The following is an 18,994-nucleotide window of genomic DNA, read 5'->3' on the forward strand; positions in this document are numbered from 1 at the left end:
GATGGTTTTAAAAATGGGAGTTTCTCTGCACAAGCTTCTCTCTTTGCCTGCTGCCATCCATGTAAGATATGACTTGTTTCTCCTTGCCTTCTGCCACCCCAGCCACATGGAACTGTAAGTCCATTAAAGCTTTTTCTTTTGTAAATTGCCCAGTCGAGTGTGTCTTTATCAGCAGCATGAAAATAGACTAATACAATGACTTAACAAACTATCTTGGTTGGGTTACTAATTCATGGTGTCTGTCAAATACAAATAAGAAAAGTAAGGTGGAACTTTTAAAGCTGCTATATTATCAGAGAATTCTCAGACTTGGTAAGTAACATGTACTTATTCAATCCCTAAACCAGTAAATTTCAGATTTGAGCATGCATCAAAATTACCTTGTTAAACTACGGATCCCTAGGTACCAGAGTTTCTGATTCAGTAGGTGTGAAGTAGGCTCAAAAATCGGCATTTCTAACAAGTTCCCAGATGATATTGGTGCTGTTTGTCCAGGGGCCACACTTCGAGAACCACTGACCTAAGTCAATCTCTAGTTCCTAGAGGCACCGAGAGAAAGCACGCTGCTAATGAGAGCAGCTTTATTAAGATAATCCAAATGCCTATCTCAGATGTGCCCATGGAGGAAAACGAACATACTCCAAGGAAGCAAAACCAGAGGCTCACAGGTCAGGTGATTGAGGGTCTCATTCTTATTGCTAGGGCAATATATCCTATTCCAGTCCAGAAGTGTGTCATGTTTTATGGACTGAGGACCACGGAGTGTTGTTTCCCATTGTCTCATAATCCAAATGATAAATTTTATTGCAATACTTTTGTTCTCTCTCCACCACTGCATGTTGAGGTAGTTAAAATTTTGCTCCTTTTCTATGAGGCATAGACAAGTTGATTCTAAAGTTCATATAGAAAAATAAACACAGAAGAATGGCTAAGAAAACACTGAAAAGGAAGGTCTTGAGGCAGGAGAGAACTAGCCCCGTCAGATATTTAAGCACACTACCAGAAAGCCTCCATAAGTCAAACAGAATAGCATTGGAACATTATACAGATAAATCAATGTGATAGAATAATAAGTTCAAGGGAAAAAAAGCCAGCTACATATAAAAATGTAGTGTATAAGAAGGGTAGTATTTCTCAAATCACTTTGGAAAAGTTAGTGTTTTTACAACTGGTGCTGGAAAAACTAGATAGCCATTTGGAAAAGGATACAATTAGATACATTCCTAACACCACACAAGAATAAAACCAAAACATGATAGAGCTAAATGTAAAGTATAAAACTATACAAATAGTAGAAGAAATCATATTATTATATAATTTACATATTGAGAAAAGCTTTCTAACTATGAGTAAAAATCCGGATAGAATAAAATAAAAATATGGTTTTGATTACATAAAACAAGTTTGAAAAATTTGCATGTAAAAGTACCATAAGTAAAAAAAAATGACAAATCTGTGAGAACAAATTTGCAACATATATCAGAGATAAATGGTTAACAGCCCTAATTTACAGAAAAGACTTCTCAAAGTTGAGGAAAAGAGACCAAAATCTTTTTTTTAATTTATACTTTAAGTTCTGGGTTACATGTGCAGAACGTGAAGTTTTGTTACATAGGTATACACGTGCCATGGTGGTTCACTTCACCCACCAACCCGTCACCTACATTAGGTATTTCTCCTAATGTTATCGCTCCCCTAGCCCCCATCCCCCCAACAGGCTCCCTGTGTCCATGTGTTCTCACTGTTCAACTCCCACTCAGGAGTGAGAACATGTGGTGTTTGGTTTTCTGATCCTGTGATAGTTTGCTGAGAATCATGGTTTCCAGCTTCATCCACGTCCCTGCAAAGGACACGAACTCATTTCCTCTCATGGCTGCATAGTATTCCATGGTGAACATGAGCCATACCCTCTTATTCCATTCTATCATTGATGGACATTTGGGCTGGCTCCAACTCCTTGCTACTGTGAACGGTGCCACATCTTATAGACACAAAAATATGAAAACATACTCAATCTCACTCATAATAAGAAAAATACAAACTAAAACTACAATGAGGTGCCATTTCTTACTCTGCAAGTTGGCAAAAATATCAAAGTCTGTCTATGCACTCTGTTGGTGAGGCTAGGGAAAATCAGGTGCTCTCATATACTGTTGGGAAAGATATAAAATGGCATAATATTTATGGAGGGGATTTTGGCAATAGCTAACAAAATTACATATGTACTTATTCTCCAATAGAGCAATCTCAATTTCAGAAATTTCTTAAAATGATACATCAGCAGTATGAAAATGTATACACATAAGGTTATTTATTGCAGCATTATTTGTAATTGTGAAATACTGGAAATTACCTGTCAAAGCACAGGAGTTTGGTTGGATAAACTATAGCACATATACACAATGAAGTACTATGCAGCTTTTGAAATGTATAAGGAAGTATACATATACATTTGCTTATCTTTGGATTAACACATAAAGCATGAACCCCAAAACAATGAAGTTGGTTACCTACAAGGAGTGTGGGAAAATGGGGTGGGGAAGACAAAGAAGAAAGTGACAGGAGTATACCTTTCTGTATGGTTTTTACTTTTGAAAATATGTTAATATCTTCTACATATTCAAAAAAACAAATCAGTAAGAATAGAAAAATGGGGCTAAAACTGAAATTAAATGTAAACAAATAAACCCAACTAAATTTCAAATGGAAAACACAATGATACTGAAGAGAAACTACAACAAAACTTATCTATAAGTCAGCCATCATCCCTCCCTGAGGGAACTATAAATCACCTAGTTCTTTGTTCTGAAGTTACATTACAGAGATGGATCATAATTCAGGTATTCTTTTTGGGTAATGGTGGTATATGCATTATATGTAGGCATAGGCATTTAAAAATTGTACATATGGGAAGGACACTGAGTAGCCAAAAAGAGAATCGGAAATTTAGTTTGCTATCCACCACCTATTTGCCCTTATTCTGGTTACAATGCATTACTTTCCTTCAGAGGGATCACCCCTTTCCCCCCTTTCAGTTCAATTATTTCTTCAGTGTTGACTCAACCCCGAGGAGCTACACATGAGAGGGGAGGTAAAGTTTTGACCTGCTATTTCCATCTTGCCATTGTAATGCCTGAGAATGGGCCAGCCAAATTGAAAACAGATCTGAGAGATGGAGAAGAAAATGTCCCCATGATTTTGACTAAGATATGAATCCGCCAGTAATCCCCTATGCTTTTTAAACCAGTTCAGCTATGGAACTAGTACTTGCAACCAAAAAAGTCCTAATGGATTTGTTGCAAAATCATGGTTAAAGACATTATCCAGTTCCATGCCCCTTGTATAAGGTTCTTCTTTGTTAAATGCTTTAAAAATCTTAATATCAGCAAAAAGTATCTGTTGAAGAATTAGCATTCTTCCTCTCACATAATTATGTAACCTGCTAAATTTCTCTTCTTGCCTTTCCTGTCAGGAAGCTCAGAGTTAAATTAATGTTCAAGTAAATTCCTTATTATCCCTGGCTCTTGGCATACTTTTTGTTTTTCCTTTAATTTTCATGATTTTATGTTTCACTTTAGCAACCTTATTGTATATAAGGCTGTTACCATAAACAACCTTAAATCTCTTTTAGAAAGAGAATAAAATCAGTGTCTGGCACAGAAACAGAATACACATTTGTTCAGTAAAAAAAAAAAAAAAATGCATCTATTAGCAAAGTATTTCTGTCAGAAATGGAACAATCAGAGATGTCACATATGGTGGTGTACTTTACAATACTTTCTTTAAAAAAAAAAAAAAAAAAGTGGAGATCACCGTACCTACATTCGGAAAATATACCAAATGTATCTGAGAGTCTTAAAGCAAAAGGAAAGAAAAAGGCAAAACCTGGGTTCTAACCTATGCTTAGGCATGGAGGTGGGCCAGAGGGATGAGGAAATAACAGACCTACAAATAGGTTGTTTTGTGCTTGGGTAGAGTAGGTTCTAGTTCTAGAAGAAGCCAATAGTAAAAGAATGTAAACTCCATCTTCAGAAATATGTCCCCAGCAGTTTCAATCTGTTTGTTCAAGAGGACACGTGGGGAATCATGGGAGAAGCAAATTGTGGTCTGATACTTCTATCTCTCACTTTGAGGTACTTTGAGGGTACCTCAAAGTTAACCATCCTGGCTAACGTGGTGAAAACCTGTCTCCACTAAAAAATACAAATAAATAAATAAATAAATAAATAAATAAATAAATAAATAGCCGGGCGTGGTGGTGGGCGCCTGTAGTCCCAGCTACTCGGGAGGCTGAAGCAGGATGATGTGAACCCGGGAGGCAGAGCTTGCAGCGAGCCAAGATCGCGCCACTGCACTCCAGCCTGGGCGGCAGACGGAGACTCGGTCTCAAAAAAAAAAAAAAAAAAGAAAAAAAAAAGAAAAAACAAACAAACAAACAAACAAAAACCCTGTATCATGCTTAGTTTGGTAAACCTAAATTATTTAAGGGTCTCATTGACCAAAAAATTGCATTACCTATTTTGGTAGCTAATGCTTAAAATAAAACTGCAGAATGTAGTCATACTTTTGTAAGAATAAGTTTCTTAAACTATTAGGTATAAATGGTGATCAGATATTTTATTAAGGGGTTGTGAGATGGAAGACATAGCAAAAGCAGAAAAGAGATTAAAAAGAGGTGGCCAGTAGGAAAGCAATTTTTGCACTTACCAAAGTTGGCCTAGTGTCAGTCCTGTTTACCTTAAGAAGTTGATTGAGAGAAGCAGAAGTACATGGCACTCTCAATCACCAGGCTCCAAACGCATTTTTGACCCGCATATGAAATAAAATTTCTGTGTATATGTACAGCTGTTATAAATTAACATGGCATACACATGTGACTTTTTTCATAAATTTCTGTTACTCTACTTGATTCTGAGCTTTAAAAATTTTTGCCAATCTTTAGGCTATTTTTTTTTTTTTTTTTTTTTTTTGGTGTAGAAAAGGTTGTCACCTTATTTAACTTGCAAACAAATGCATTTTCCTGATAAGTCCTAAAAATACTGTAAGCTTTAATGTTCATTTTATTGAATTTCCTTGCCTTATGAGAATATTAGAAAAGTGGGAAAAATACTAGAGTTTAGGACATATCAGCGTATAGGCATAAAAAACCAATATCCTGAAACACCTGTTACATCTGGCCCCTGAACAAGGTATATCATTTCCAATGAATTCTGCAATTAGATGTTATGTGTTTAATAAAAGCAGACACAAAATTTTATATCCAAAAATGATCAAGCAAGGTCAATGGTAAAAATGTTAGAAAGTTGCAGCCTTTTTATTTAGTACCCAGAGAATGCCAGTAATTTAACACATCTTGATAATTGTTGCTCACAGTTTTGACAAGAACAAAAATAAATATAACTTCTATGCCTTCTTTGGCATGTTGTAAATTCAGAATGATAGCCATTTCTTTAGCAGCATTGTGAGAAAAAAAACATTGTAAAATGCACTACTGGATTTGGTCTTACATGATAAAAAATGTAGTATAATAAATGAAAACTTTAATGTCAAAAAACCCAATGGTTTAAAGAAAACATTAATAAAATAAATGGTAACATAAAATTCATAATATAGTCAGAAAAATAAAATAGTTTTTGAACATTGGGGATTGTTTAACTGCAGCTTTTAAGTACATGTAAATCAAATTTACACACAACTTTTATTTAATGCCATTTCAGTCTTCAGAAATGCAATGAAATGTCAGTGTGTGTATATATAGTGTGTATATATATAGTGTGTATATATATATACTATATAATATCAGAAATAAGTTTAGGAATTCAAAAGTGCTTGGGACGTGTTGGCAAACTAATTTTTTAAAAATGTGGCTACGGCAAACTGTGGTCGCTTCATAAAGCCTATGTAACTCTCCACTACCAACAGTACTTCCTGTTTTTTTTTTTTTTTTAATCAAACAGAAAAATCACCTTCTCCCTTTTTTGTACTACGGAATTTAATGCAAGATAAATTCTAACTTACAAACCATGCTGGCATTTGGATATTTAAGGTTTCATGTGTAACTTTTTAAATCGCTGTTTCTTTTTTTTTTTTTTTTTTTTTTTTTTTTTGAGACGGAGTTTCACTCTTGTTGCCCAGGCTGGAGTGAAATTGGCGCAATCCTGGCTCACTGCAACCTCTGCCTCCTGGGTTCAAATGATTCTCCTGTCTCAGCCTCCCGAGTAGCTGGGATTACAGGCATGCACCACTACCCCCAGCTAATTTTGTATTTTTAGTAGAGACGGGGTTTCTACATGTTGGTCAGGCTAGTCTCAAATTCCCCTGACCTCAGGTGATCCACCGCCTCAGCCTCCCAAAGTGCTGGGATTACAGGCATGAGCCACTGTGCCCGGCCGGCTGTTTCTTGATAGACTGCTTTCCTGCTGCTAAAAATAATTTTATCATACTAAAAAGCAAACCTACATATTTGTTATAAATGGTAGCAACTTCAGAGAGAATGAATTTGGAAAGAGAAAGAAAAAGTGACCTGAGCAATATTAGTTCATAGGAAACATAAAAGTAAATAACCTAATTGGTAACATTTTGACAATTTTTAAGAAACGAATGCAGTTAGTACATTCTCTATAATTGTCCACCTAAAATTAGATGCTTAATATCTTTTGAAGAATAAGTTAGTTCCCATAACTAGACAGTTGGAATTACAGCAAAACAGTCATCCACAGAAGCTCTATTGCCCAGCGTTTAGAAATGCGAATACAAAGCAAACCCTAACTTGGCAATTACATATATATATATATATATATTTGTAAGCATTTAGCTAAAATTTATTTAGTGAATAATTGAAACATACATAATTTGCCAATATAATGTAAGCTTGGATTTCCATATTCTAAAAGTACTTTTATGTTTTTCTAAATATTTCAAAGAAACTTATGTCTATAATTTAATATCTTCAAGTATATTTCCTTTCTCTCTTATGTATTAGCAACCAAACTGAATTTTAGGTGATCAAGCATAACATTTTATTCAAAGTATATGATGGAATTCACTATACTGTAAGACTAAAACCAGGAACAGTGCATCCATTAGTATATGTTGTGAATAATCACTATCAATGCCACTATATTCCCACATAAAAAGGCAAATAGCCCACTATTGATTTATTCTGCTAATTTCAACAATCATTGATCTTGAGGTACATGCCAAAAATGCCTGAATAAGCTTTGAAATGTAAAACAAAAATGTTTTGAAGAAGTTTAATTGCAGTTGGCCAATATATATTTAATATGGTTTGCATTTTTATTTTGAAATAGTATTGTGACTTAAAGGATTTCTAGGTCCTAAAATCTGGAAAAGGGATCTAGAAAAATTTGGACTCCATGATTAATTTGGATTCAATCTTTCTGTGCTTTTTTTTTCTTTATAACAGGAATGGGATGGCAGTTGGGGGGAATAAAACTTCTTATGCTATATAGGTCATGTACTGTGAGAAATAACACAAAACTATGGATTTAAAAACAACATATGCAGAAATAACCACCAATCTCTGTCTACCTCCACATCACTTTATCATAGAAGTTCATTAATTGTGATTAAAAAGCTTAAAAGATTTTAAGAGAAAAGGTAGTTTGAGAAGTAGAAAGGAAGTAGGAAGGAAATTGTGCAAAAAAAAAAAAAAAAAAAAAAAGAAACAGTTTATTAGATACTCTGACCCTGGGACACACTGTTCCTTTCCCCAAAAATATCTTCCCTGATAAGAACTGAATTTAAAATTATTCTCACCTTGTTAGATTGCCTGAAGATCCAGCAACTAGAAACTTGATTAATGCACAACTTCCTTAAAAATGCCAATTAACTATTAGCCACTGACAGAAAAATGTAAATTAATTTAATAGGATAGTTTTCCTTTCAACTTTTTAGCTGGAAATATCTGTTCTGAGAGAATGGATATCCTGATTTGGGGAAGAGGAAGAGTAAGGAACAAGGAGTAATGACCACAACCACACAGAATCTTTCTGGGGATAGGGTAAACTTCGTTGATGGAGTGTTGCCGTGAGGTGCTCAGGGAGGATGGATAGCATGAAGGGGCTGGAAAGCCAGCAGAAAGAGAATGTACAGAATACCACAAATATGGTTTGCCTACTTTAAAGCCTAAGTTTTCTCGTGGGCCTTCGGGTCAATATAAATGGTTGTTTTCCTTCTTCATATATGAAAGACTTCTATCTAGAAAATACTAGTCAATCTGTATGCAAGTTTCTCTGGGCACTATTTTAACATGTTGTTCCAATGGGCAGACATTATAAATACCAAGCATCTGTTCTTAAGGTTGTGGGTTGCCTAAACATATGGAATCCCTTTGAGCCAAACACAGGTGCTATCAAAACTGCTTTATTGTGTTGAATTACCAATGACAATAAATTACAAAAAACAATGTTTAGACATTGCTGAGTCTAACAAAATAGGCTGAAGTTTGATCTTTGTGAAAGGACTTGAAACCATTTTTTTCCCCCCACAAAAATCCCCATCACCAGCACTGCATTCTAATTTTCTTGAAAATTGTTTCCTGAGTTTATTCCTGGTAGTATGTGCTTAAGGACAACAGGTTGTTAGTCTATTTGAGCAAACCTGATGTTTTCTCTAAGAAAAACAAATTCAATATCCTCCCCCTTCAAGAACAATAAAACCCCAAACTGTGCTATCATTAAATACTACCAAAAACCATTAACTAGAAAAACACAACGCAAAATAATTATTCAAGAACCCATTAGAAACCACAGTATTCTAAAGTCTTATAGAAAAGATGTGTTTTTACTAGTTAAGCATTGATAGAAGGCCCATCAAAAAATGTTCAAATCTGCATTTTTGGCTATAGAATTCTAGCCAAACTGGACAGGATTAGGCATCCTTACCTGGGCTCCTTCTACAAAATTGCAGTATATTTTGAAGCTTTCCCATATAATAAGGTTTCCCCCTACTACTGTTGTTAAGCTAGCATATTTGAGTTTTTCAGTAGAAAACCCTCAAACAATTATCGGGTACATCCAGTAGCATATCTGTGTCTTTTATACACTGTCGATCCTCACTGGGTGATCAGAAATCATGCTGTTCATTGTTTAATTCTTATAGTGTTCCTTTTATGATAGGACTGTATGGCATGATCTTTCTGAGCAAGCTAATTTAAAATTAATTAAGACTGTCTACTTTTTAAAGCCATTGATTATAGAAAACTTGGAAGTTATTTTGTAATCATTTTTCATTTTCCAATTTCACTTCCCCTAATTTTATTACTTAAAATACATCGATGGAAATAGTAGCTCTGTCCTGAAAACTTCAACACCAAATTCACACCTCTGAGTTTGACGTATCAATTCTGATAGGAAGAAGGTATAACAGCACAAAATAATGACAGAAGGAAAATAAGTCAGAATATATACATACAAACTGTTACATGCAAGTACATATAGTAATAAAGCAAATGAGAAAAAAAAAGCCAAATGGAACATAAAAAGCCATAAGACATGATACCTACTTCTAAGTAATTATTTTTCATGTGGCATAAATTGTTCTTTAATCTCTTTCAATTATTTCCAAAAGATACCTCAAAATAAGAATACATACTTTTATATATCACACCCAGGAAAAAGATCTTTGTGCATGGGGTATAGATTATTTACATTACAAAGAGAATATGTATAGTTTCTTTTATTAAATACCAAAGTTACAAGTTTCCTAGTCTAAATTGTATAATTCAGCACTCAGTAATCAACTTTCTCTCTGAATGAAGCAAAGTAAAATACATAGCAAATAGTACACCTAACGCACACAAGTAGTTCACTTATATTCACTAAAGAAAACTGTGATATCCTCCAGTTTACATTCATGAATTCTTTCTGTCAGCAGTAGTAGTAGTAGTAGTAGTAGTAGTAGTAGTAGTAGTAGTAGTAGTTGCTGCTGCTGTTGTTGTAGTAATGGTATTTTCTTCAACAACGTGAAATTATTCTTTAGCATTTCATCATTTAGAGAAAAGAATACATACTACACAGTGGTTCTGAATTATACATTAAATAAGACCAATTTGGCCAGTTTTTTTTATAAATATGATTTTGAAATGTGCTCAAATTTTATGTAGACCATTATTATTATTCATATTTAAAATGTTAGTTTATCTTTATGAAGTAAAATGATTAAGTAGCATTGTCTAAAATTTACTGTAATACAATATACTATATCATGTGTGCTATATGCACAAGTCCACTACAGTAAGATGTCAACTGTATTATCATAGGATTCAAGGTAGAATAATATGCTACACTGTACTTCAAAGCACATCGAAGTCAGAAAAACAACAGTGTAGTTCATTTATAAAGGGGATAGATGATGATTAAATCCAATTGGTTAACTTGAAAGTCGGTTTATATAACACCAGGATAGTGTCAACACCACATACTTTATTTTCAAAGGCTTAACTATGACCTATTTATAAGATTACACCAACAGTATAAAGCCTTTGGAAAAAAAAAAAAAGCTTCACTTGTACTAAATTTCCATGTGATGTAAAATTTACAGAAGCCTTATAAAAACCTTTATTTCTAAATGAGGCCACTTATGGATAATATACAGATCTGCCTGCACACATTATCTGAGATGTAATTCTTCTATAAAAACTTTGGCACCAACTATATCAAGAATTCATATATTAGCACAAATGTATTTTGCTCTGGCACCAAACCACTATGTTTACATTTTAGTACAGTGAGTCAAATGAATGGAGTCCTTTGGTTTTACAGAATAACTAGCTTTTATAATATGTTTTTATTGTTTTTCTTTTTTTAAAAAAGTCTATCATTCAGGATCTGATGTTAAAAAATACTAACATTGCTTGTCATTATACTACTATATATATATATACTGATTGTTGGTAATGACACCCCAAACCATAATTGTATGAAACAAGAAAAAAATATTAAAGTAACTTTATTTGAAAGGAATTTTAGAAGCTAGTGTGCAGAGAAGTTGTGAGGACCTGGTGGACACCAATTATATGCTTAAATAAACACTTGAACACTACTGCAAACACAGAGTATGAATATTGTGGACCTGTGCATGGTTTTTTAAATCTCACTTCCCCTAAAAATGGGGATTTAATATTACTTAATATTCAAGTAATTAAGCAGAAAACGATGCCTTTGATAAGATTAGGAAAAAAGCCACACATTTAATTTCATCTTCATCCAGTTTGGCCTAGGAACACCACAAATCTTACAGGCCAGTTGATGTTCGCTTTTTCATGCTCCGTCGCTGGGCTAAGCTTGAAGCAGCTACAGGCTCTAGGACTGGTTGAAAGGTCTTGTGAGTCAGGGCAGAGTATGTTGCAACCATTGCTCCCTAAAGTAATGAGAAAATGTCACAAACTAAGTACAAATTCTGGAGTTAAAAAAAAACCATTCACATGATATTATGAGACATACATCTAGAACAAAATGTCTTTTCCTAGGAAAATAATTGAATATACTAGATCTGTGCACTGATGAATCAATATTACTTGTATGTTTTTCATTTCAATAACTATGCATTTTACAAAAAATTGTTAAAACACTAATATTTAAAACCTTGGTTCAATGTATATAGATATAGGAATGGTTTCATGAACAGTTATAAATTAAGAACAGCAATCTTTTGTTTCAATATGAAACTTGCATTTAGCCCAATCCTAATTCCAGCATCTCTCAAAAGCAAGGCGGGTACAATCAAGAAATTTTTATTGTTTCATCTGAAAGGCAGTGGTAAAGTAAGCTAAGAAAAGCACATGGTTGTTAATATAAAAAAATCTATCTTTAAAAAATAAAGATATTTTAAGGAATTATTTAAGTATCATTAGCAAGTGGCACACAATGGGTTTATTATGTATCTGATATTTTGAAGGCACATAAAAGTATGTTTGTTTTACCTTAACAACATGTGACACATCATTTCTCTTTGGCTGATCATTTGGCAACTGGTCTCTGTGAGTTATCCATGGGTGCTTTAATATTTGTTCAGTAGTATACCGCTGACGTGGGTCCATATGAAGCATATGGGAAAGCAAATCCTAAATTAAAATTTAAAAAAGCGTGTGTGTATATACATATACACACACATATACATACATACATATAATTTTACATTTACTGAAAATGTGACAGCATCGATAGCCTTGCGATCTATTTATTTTACCTACATTTATGCAAAGTAAAATCTATACTCTACACAGTTAACTCTCAAGAGAATCTTGAGAGAGATTTTTCAATATATATTAAATCCCTATACAACACTTTTAAATCGGAAGATGCCAAATCTGTGGAATTAGATGTGTGATTAATGAGGGAGGAGGAAAACGTAAAATGGCAGAAGTTATCCTGGAATATGCTAAATGTTCAGCAGGAGACAGCAGCTACTGAACTTTGCTGTTAAGCTGGACCCCAAGGTGTAAGGGTACGTGTACACAGATAAAACACAGAAGGGAGGGCCCCATGTAGTTAATCCATTCAATAAATGGTGGCTTACTATATAACATATTAAGAAAGCAAACCATAAATCCAATGTTAGCAACTGGCTTCTATCATAGCAGTGCTCAGAGCATTGTAAGTTTTTCATCAGAGTAAGTGTGAGTTTGCTTATGTTATCTCTGTTGTAACAAAAAAAGTTGTAAATTTAATACAACCACACAGGAAGTTTTCAGTATATTAAGAGATGTAATACTTTTAAATAAACTGTCTCTCCAAAGTGTCTTTTAGAGAAATGAGAAGTAAACTCCTTAAGAAGCATTTTCGGAGAATCTGGCAAGATGGCCAAATAACAGCTCTGGTCTGCAGCTCCCAGCGAGACTAACACAGAAGGTGGGTGATTTTTCCATTTACAACTGAGGTACCCAGTTCATCTCATTGGGACTGGTTAGCCAGTGGGTCCAACCCACAGAGGGTGAGCAGAAGTAGGGTGGGAGCATTGCCCCACACGAGAAATGCAAGGAGCCAGGGGACCTCTCTCCCTTAGCCAAGCAAAGCCTTGAAGGACTGTGCTACCCAGCCCAGATACTATGCTTTTCCCACGGTTTTTGCAATCCACAAATCAGGAGATTTCCTGGTGTGCCTACACCACCAGGGCCCTGGGTTTCAAGGACAATACGGGGCAACTGTTTGGGCAAACACTGAGCTAGCTGCATTTTTTTTTTTTCATACCCCAGTAGTGCCTGGAATCCCAGCGAGACAGAACCATTCACTCCTCTGGAAATGGGGCCGAAGCCAGGGAGCCAAGTGGTCTCGCTCAGTGGGTCCCACTCCCACGGAGCCCAGCAAGCTAAGAACCACTGGCTTGACATTCTTACTGCCAGCACAGCAGTCTGAAGTCAAACTGGGACAACTGAATTTGGTGGGGGGAGAGGTGTCCACCATTACCGAGGCTTGAGTAGGCGGTTTTCCCCTGACAATACTAAGGGGGCCAGGAGGTTTGGACTGGGCAGAATTCACCACAGCGCAGCAAAGCGGCTGTGACCAGATTGCCTCTCTAAATTCCTCCTCTCTGGGCAGGGCATCTCTGAAAGGCAGCAGCCCCAGTCAGGGGCTTATAGATAAAACCCCCTTTTCCCTGGGACAGAGCACCTGGGGGAAGGGGCAACTGTGGGCGCAGCTTCAGCAGACTTAAACTTTCCTGCCCCTCGGCTCTGAAGAGAGCAGCTGATCCTGACAAGGAGGATTCTCCCAGCACAGCGCTCTAGCTCTGCTAAGGGACAGACTGCCTCCTAAAGTGGGTCCCTGACCCCTGTGCCTCCTGACTGGGAGAGACCTCCCAACAGGGGATCAACAGACACATCATACAGGAGAGCACCAGCTGGCATCAGGCTGGTGCCACTCTGGGACGAAGCTTCCAGAGGAAGGAGTAGGAAGCAATCTTTGCTGTTCTGCAGCCTCCACTGGTGATAACCAGGTGAACAGGGGCTGGAGTGGACCTCCAGAAAGCTGCAGCAGACTTGCAGAAGAGGGGCCAGACTGTTAGAAGAAAAACTAACAAACAGAAAGCAACAACATCAACATCAACAAAAAGAACCCCCACACAAAAACTCCATTCAAAAGTCATTAGCCTCAAACATCAAAGACAGAAAAATCCACAAAAATGAGGAAAAACCAGCACAAAAACGCTGAAAATTCCAAAAAACAGAATTCCTATTTTCCTCCAAATGACCGCAACTCCTCTCCAGCAAGGGCATAAAACTGGACAGAGAATGATACTGATGAATTGACAGAAGTAGGCTTCAGAAGGTGGGTGGTAATAAAGTCCTCTGAGCTAAAGGAGCATGTTCTAACCCAATCCCAGGAAGGTAAGAAACTTGATAAAAGGTTACAGGAACTGCTAACTAGAATAATCAGTCTAGAGAGGAACATAAATGACCTGATGGAGCTGAAAAACAGCATGAGAACTTCGTGAAGCATTCACAAGTATGGATAGTTGAATGGATCTAGTTGAATCGATCAAGTGGAAGAAATGATATCAGAGATTGAAAATCAAATTAATGAAACAAAACGTGAAGATTAGAGAAAAAATAATTAAAAGGAACGAACAAAGCCTCCAACAAATATGAGACTATGTGAAAAGACCAAATCTACGATTGACTGATGTACCTGAAAGTAATGGTGGGGAGAATGGAACCAAGTTGGAAAACACAATTCAGGATATCATCAAGGAGAACTTCCCCAACCTAGCGAGACAGGCCAACATTCAAATTCAGGAAATACAGAGAACACCACTAAGATACTCCTTGAGAAGAGCAATCCCAGGACACATAATCATCAGCTACTTCAAGTTTGAAACAAAGGAAAAAATGTTAAGGGTAGCCTGAGAGAAAGGTCGGGTTAACCTACAAAGGGAAGCTCATCAGACTAACAGTAGATCTCTCTGCAGAAACCCTACAAGCCTGAAGACAGTGAGGGCCAATATTCAACATTCTTAAAGAAAAGAATTTTCAAACCAAAATTTCATATACAGTCAAACTAAGCTTCATAAGCAAAGGAGAAATAAAATCCTTTCCAGACAAGCAAATGCTATGAGATTTTGTCACCACCAGGTCTGCTTAAAAGAGTTCCTGAAGGAAGCATTAAATATGGAAAGGAAAAGCTGGTACCAGCCACTGTAAAAACACACCAAAATATAAAGACCAATGACAATATGAGGAAACTGCAACAACTAATGTATAAAATAACCAGCTGGCATCATGATGACAGGATCAAATTCACACATAACAATATTAATCTTTAATGTAAATGGGCTAAATGCTTTCCATAAACAGAACCAATGACAAAAACCACGATTATCTCAATAGATGCAAAAAAGGCCTTCAATAAAATTCAACACCACTTCATGCTAAAAACTCTCAATAAACTAAGTATTGATGAAACATACCTAGAAATAGTAAGAGCTATTTATGACAAACGCATAGCCAATATCATATTGAATGGGAAAAAGCTGGAAGCATTCCCACTGAATACCGACACAAGACAAGGATGCCCTCTCTCATCATTCCTATTCAACATAGTATTGGAAGTTCTGGCCAGGGAAATCAGGCAAGAAAAAGAAATAAAGGTATTCAAATAGGAAGAGAGGAAGTCAAATTGTCTCTGTTCACAAATCACATAATTGTATATTTAGAAAACCCCATCGTCTCTGCCTAAAAACTCTTTAAGCTGATAAGCAACTTCAGCAAAGTCTCAGGATACAAAATCAATGTGCAAAACCCACAAACATTCCTATACACCAATAATAGACAAGCAGAGAGCCAAATCGTAAGTAAACTCCCATTCACAATTGCTATAAAGTGAATAAAGGAATACAACTTACAAGGGATATGAAGGACCTCTTCAAGGAGAACCACAAACCACTGCTCAAAGAAATTAGAGGACACAAACAAATGGAAAAACATTCCATGCTCATGGATAGGAAGAATCAATATCGTGAAAATGGCCATAGTGCCCAAAGTAATTTATACATTCAATGCTATCCTCATCAAGCTACCACTGACTTTCTTTGCAGAATTAGAAAATACTAATTTAAGTTTCATATGGAACCAAAAAAGAGACCCTATAGCCAAAACAATCCTAAGCAAAAAGAATAAATCTGGAGGCATCAGGCTACCTGATTTCAAACTATACTACAAGGCTACAGTAACCAAAACAGCATGGTGCTGGTACCAAAACAGATATATAGACCAATGGAACAGAACAGAGACCTCAGAAATAACACCAAACATCTACAACCATTTGATTTTTGACAAACCTGACAAAAATAAGCAATGGGAAAAGGAGTCCCTATTTAACAAATGGTGCTGGGAAAACTGGCTAGCCATATTTAGAAAACAGAAATTGGACCCCTTCCTTATACCTTATATAAAAATTAACTCAAGATGGATTAAAGACTTAAATATAAAACCTAAAACCATAAAAGCCCTACAAGAAAACCTGGGTTATACCATTAAGGACACAGGCATGGGCAAAGACTTTATGACTAAAACACCAAAAGTACTTGCAACAGAAGCCAAATTTGAAAAATGGGATGTAATTAAAGAGCTTTTGCACAGCAAAAGAAACTATCATCGGCATGAACAGGCAACCTACAGAAGGGGCTAAAATTTTTGCCATCTATCCATCTGACAAAGGTCTAATATCCACAATCTACAAGAAACTTAAACAAATTTAGAAGAAGAAAACCACCCCATCAAAAAGTGGGCAAAGGATATGAACAGACACTTCTCAAAAGAAGACATTTATGTGGCCAAAAACATATGAAAAAAAGCTCACCATCACTGGTTATTAGAGAAATGCAAATTGAAACCACAATGAGATACCATCTCATGCCAGTTAGAGTGGCAGTCATTAAAAAGTCAGGAAAGAACAGATGCTGGCGAGGATGTGGAGAAACAGGAATGCTTTTACACTGTTGGTGGGAGTGTAAATTAGTTCAACCATTGTGGAAGACAGTGTGGCAATTCCTCAAGGATCTAGAACCAGAAATACCATTTGACCAAGCAATCCCATTACTGGGTATATACCCAAAGATTATAAATCATTCTTGTATAAAGACACATGCACATGTATGTTTATTGCAGCACTATTTACAATAGTACAAACTTGGAACCAACCCAAATGCCCATCGATGACAGACTGGATAAAGAATAGATGGCATATATACAACATGGAATATTATGCAGCCATCATGTCCTTTGCAGGCACATGGATGAAGATGGAAACCATCATTCTCAGCAAGCTAACGCAGGAACAGAAAACCAAACAGTGGGTATTCTCACTCATAAGTGGGAGTTGAACAATGAGAACATATGGACACGGGGAGGGGAACATCACAAACTGCAGCCTATCAGGGGTTAGAGGCAAGGGGAGGGAGACGGGTGGGGGAGAGCATTAGGACAAATACCTAATGCTTGCAGGGCTTAAAGCCTAGATGACGGGTTGCTAGGTGCAACAAACCACCATGGCACATGTATACCTACATAACAAATCTGCACATTCTGCACATGTATCCCAGAACTTAAAGTAAAATTAAAAAAAAAAAAAAACTGTTCTAATATAGAAACAAAATCATTGTATGCAAATGTTTCATCAATCGCAGAAGCAGTGAAACTAAAGACTCTAAGTAGTACTATCAGATTCTGAAGAATAATGTAATTGGTTGAAACCATGTAAGGGACTAGGGCAACCAATCAAAAGCCATACTGGGGAAAAATGTGCAAAAATAAATGGACAATTAATACTAAAAAGAAGATAACCAAGATTTCAATGAAACAAACCTAAATGGTTATAGGAAAAATGATAAAATTTCAATAGTCCGAGGATTTCTTCTTCTGGGCAAGATGAAATGCCAAGGACTGGATGTACCTATCTGCCCAAAACAACCAATTAAAAAAAGAACATAAAATATAGAATATGTCAATAGTTTTCAGGTTATCAGATGTTAGGTAATAAAAGAAAGTGATTCCTAACAGTGGGAAACAATCCGGTTAGCATTGTGATTGCTTCTGCTTACCAACCTGAGAGAGTTTTCTAGCTGCTGTGCAGGTAAGGGAAACTCAGGTGAAGCCTGGTTGGTTTGAGCTGAGGAGATAGAACTGAGACTCAGGGGAGACCAAGGCAGACATAGTTAGCAGGACAGGGTATGAAAGGGATGAGAGGAGCAGAGAGAGAGAATTACAAGGCTCTATAAAAGGTCTCACTAAAGTATCTAGCAGATTACTACTAATAAAGACATGTGAGGAAACAACCCAAGACCTTGGAAAGAACTATCTGAAAGGATTGGATGAAAATCAGGACTCACAGAGGTGGGGTGTATTGCCTGTTTCCACTCGCCAAAATGGAAAACATCATAATTCATGAAGTATATTACAGAGTATTTCGAAGCATTTTGCCTAAATAGTGAGTAGCCCTAAACACTAGTCTGGCCCTGCCTAAAAAAATTTAAAAGGAGGACTCAAAAGTATGAAACTGTTTCCAATAACTTAACTGCTGCCCAGAATAAAGTTCAAGCATACTCACAGGAAAATGAAGAGCAACCTAAACCAAAAATTAGAAGAAAATAAATAATAAACATCACAGAAGAAATAAACAAAATAGAGAAAAAAACAAATGATAAATGAAAAAGAGTTGGTTTTATGAAAAGATAAACACAATTGACCAACCTTTAATGGGACTAAGAAAAAAGAGAGATGATTGAAATAAATAAAATCCAATGGAAAAGAAGACATTACAATGATATCACAGAAATAGAATTATGAGACTATTACAAACAACTATATGCCAACAAATTGGAATACCTAGAAGAAATTGATACATTTCTGGATAAATAAAATCTATCAAAATCGAATCGATAAAATAGAAAATATGAACAGACCAATAACAAGTAGCAGGATTAAATCAGTTACAAAAAGTCTCCCATCAATGCAAATTCCGTTATCTGATGCCTTCAC

General features: G+C 36.0%; 1 protein-coding gene across 8 annotated transcripts in view; it reads right to left on the reverse strand.

The window, feature by feature from the left end:
- Window positions 1-1,535: 1,535 nt before the first annotated feature.
- The window catches only part of RPS6KA6 (ribosomal protein S6 kinase A6), a 137,041-nt gene continuing 119,582 nt past the window's right edge, over window positions 1,536-18,994 (reverse strand). For 7 of the 8 annotated variants that reach the window (XM_074029307.1, XM_005594034.5, XM_005594037.5 and 4 more), the window contains 2 exons: window positions 11,945-12,085; window positions 1,536-11,382 (listed from right to left, as the gene is read on the reverse strand). In XM_074029307.1, the coding sequence (XP_073885408.1) occupies window positions 11,257-11,382; window positions 11,945-12,085 (267 nt within the window). In that variant the 3' untranslated portion in view covers window positions 1,536-11,256. The remainder of the gene's footprint in view (window positions 11,383-11,944; window positions 12,086-18,994) is intronic. The other variant, XM_005594038.5, reaches the window with a different exon arrangement.

This window comes from Macaca fascicularis, chromosome X (genome assembly GCF_037993035.2).
Source record: "Macaca fascicularis isolate 582-1 chromosome X, T2T-MFA8v1.1".
In the NCBI taxonomy this organism is placed as follows: domain Eukaryota; kingdom Metazoa; phylum Chordata; class Mammalia; order Primates; family Cercopithecidae; genus Macaca; species Macaca fascicularis.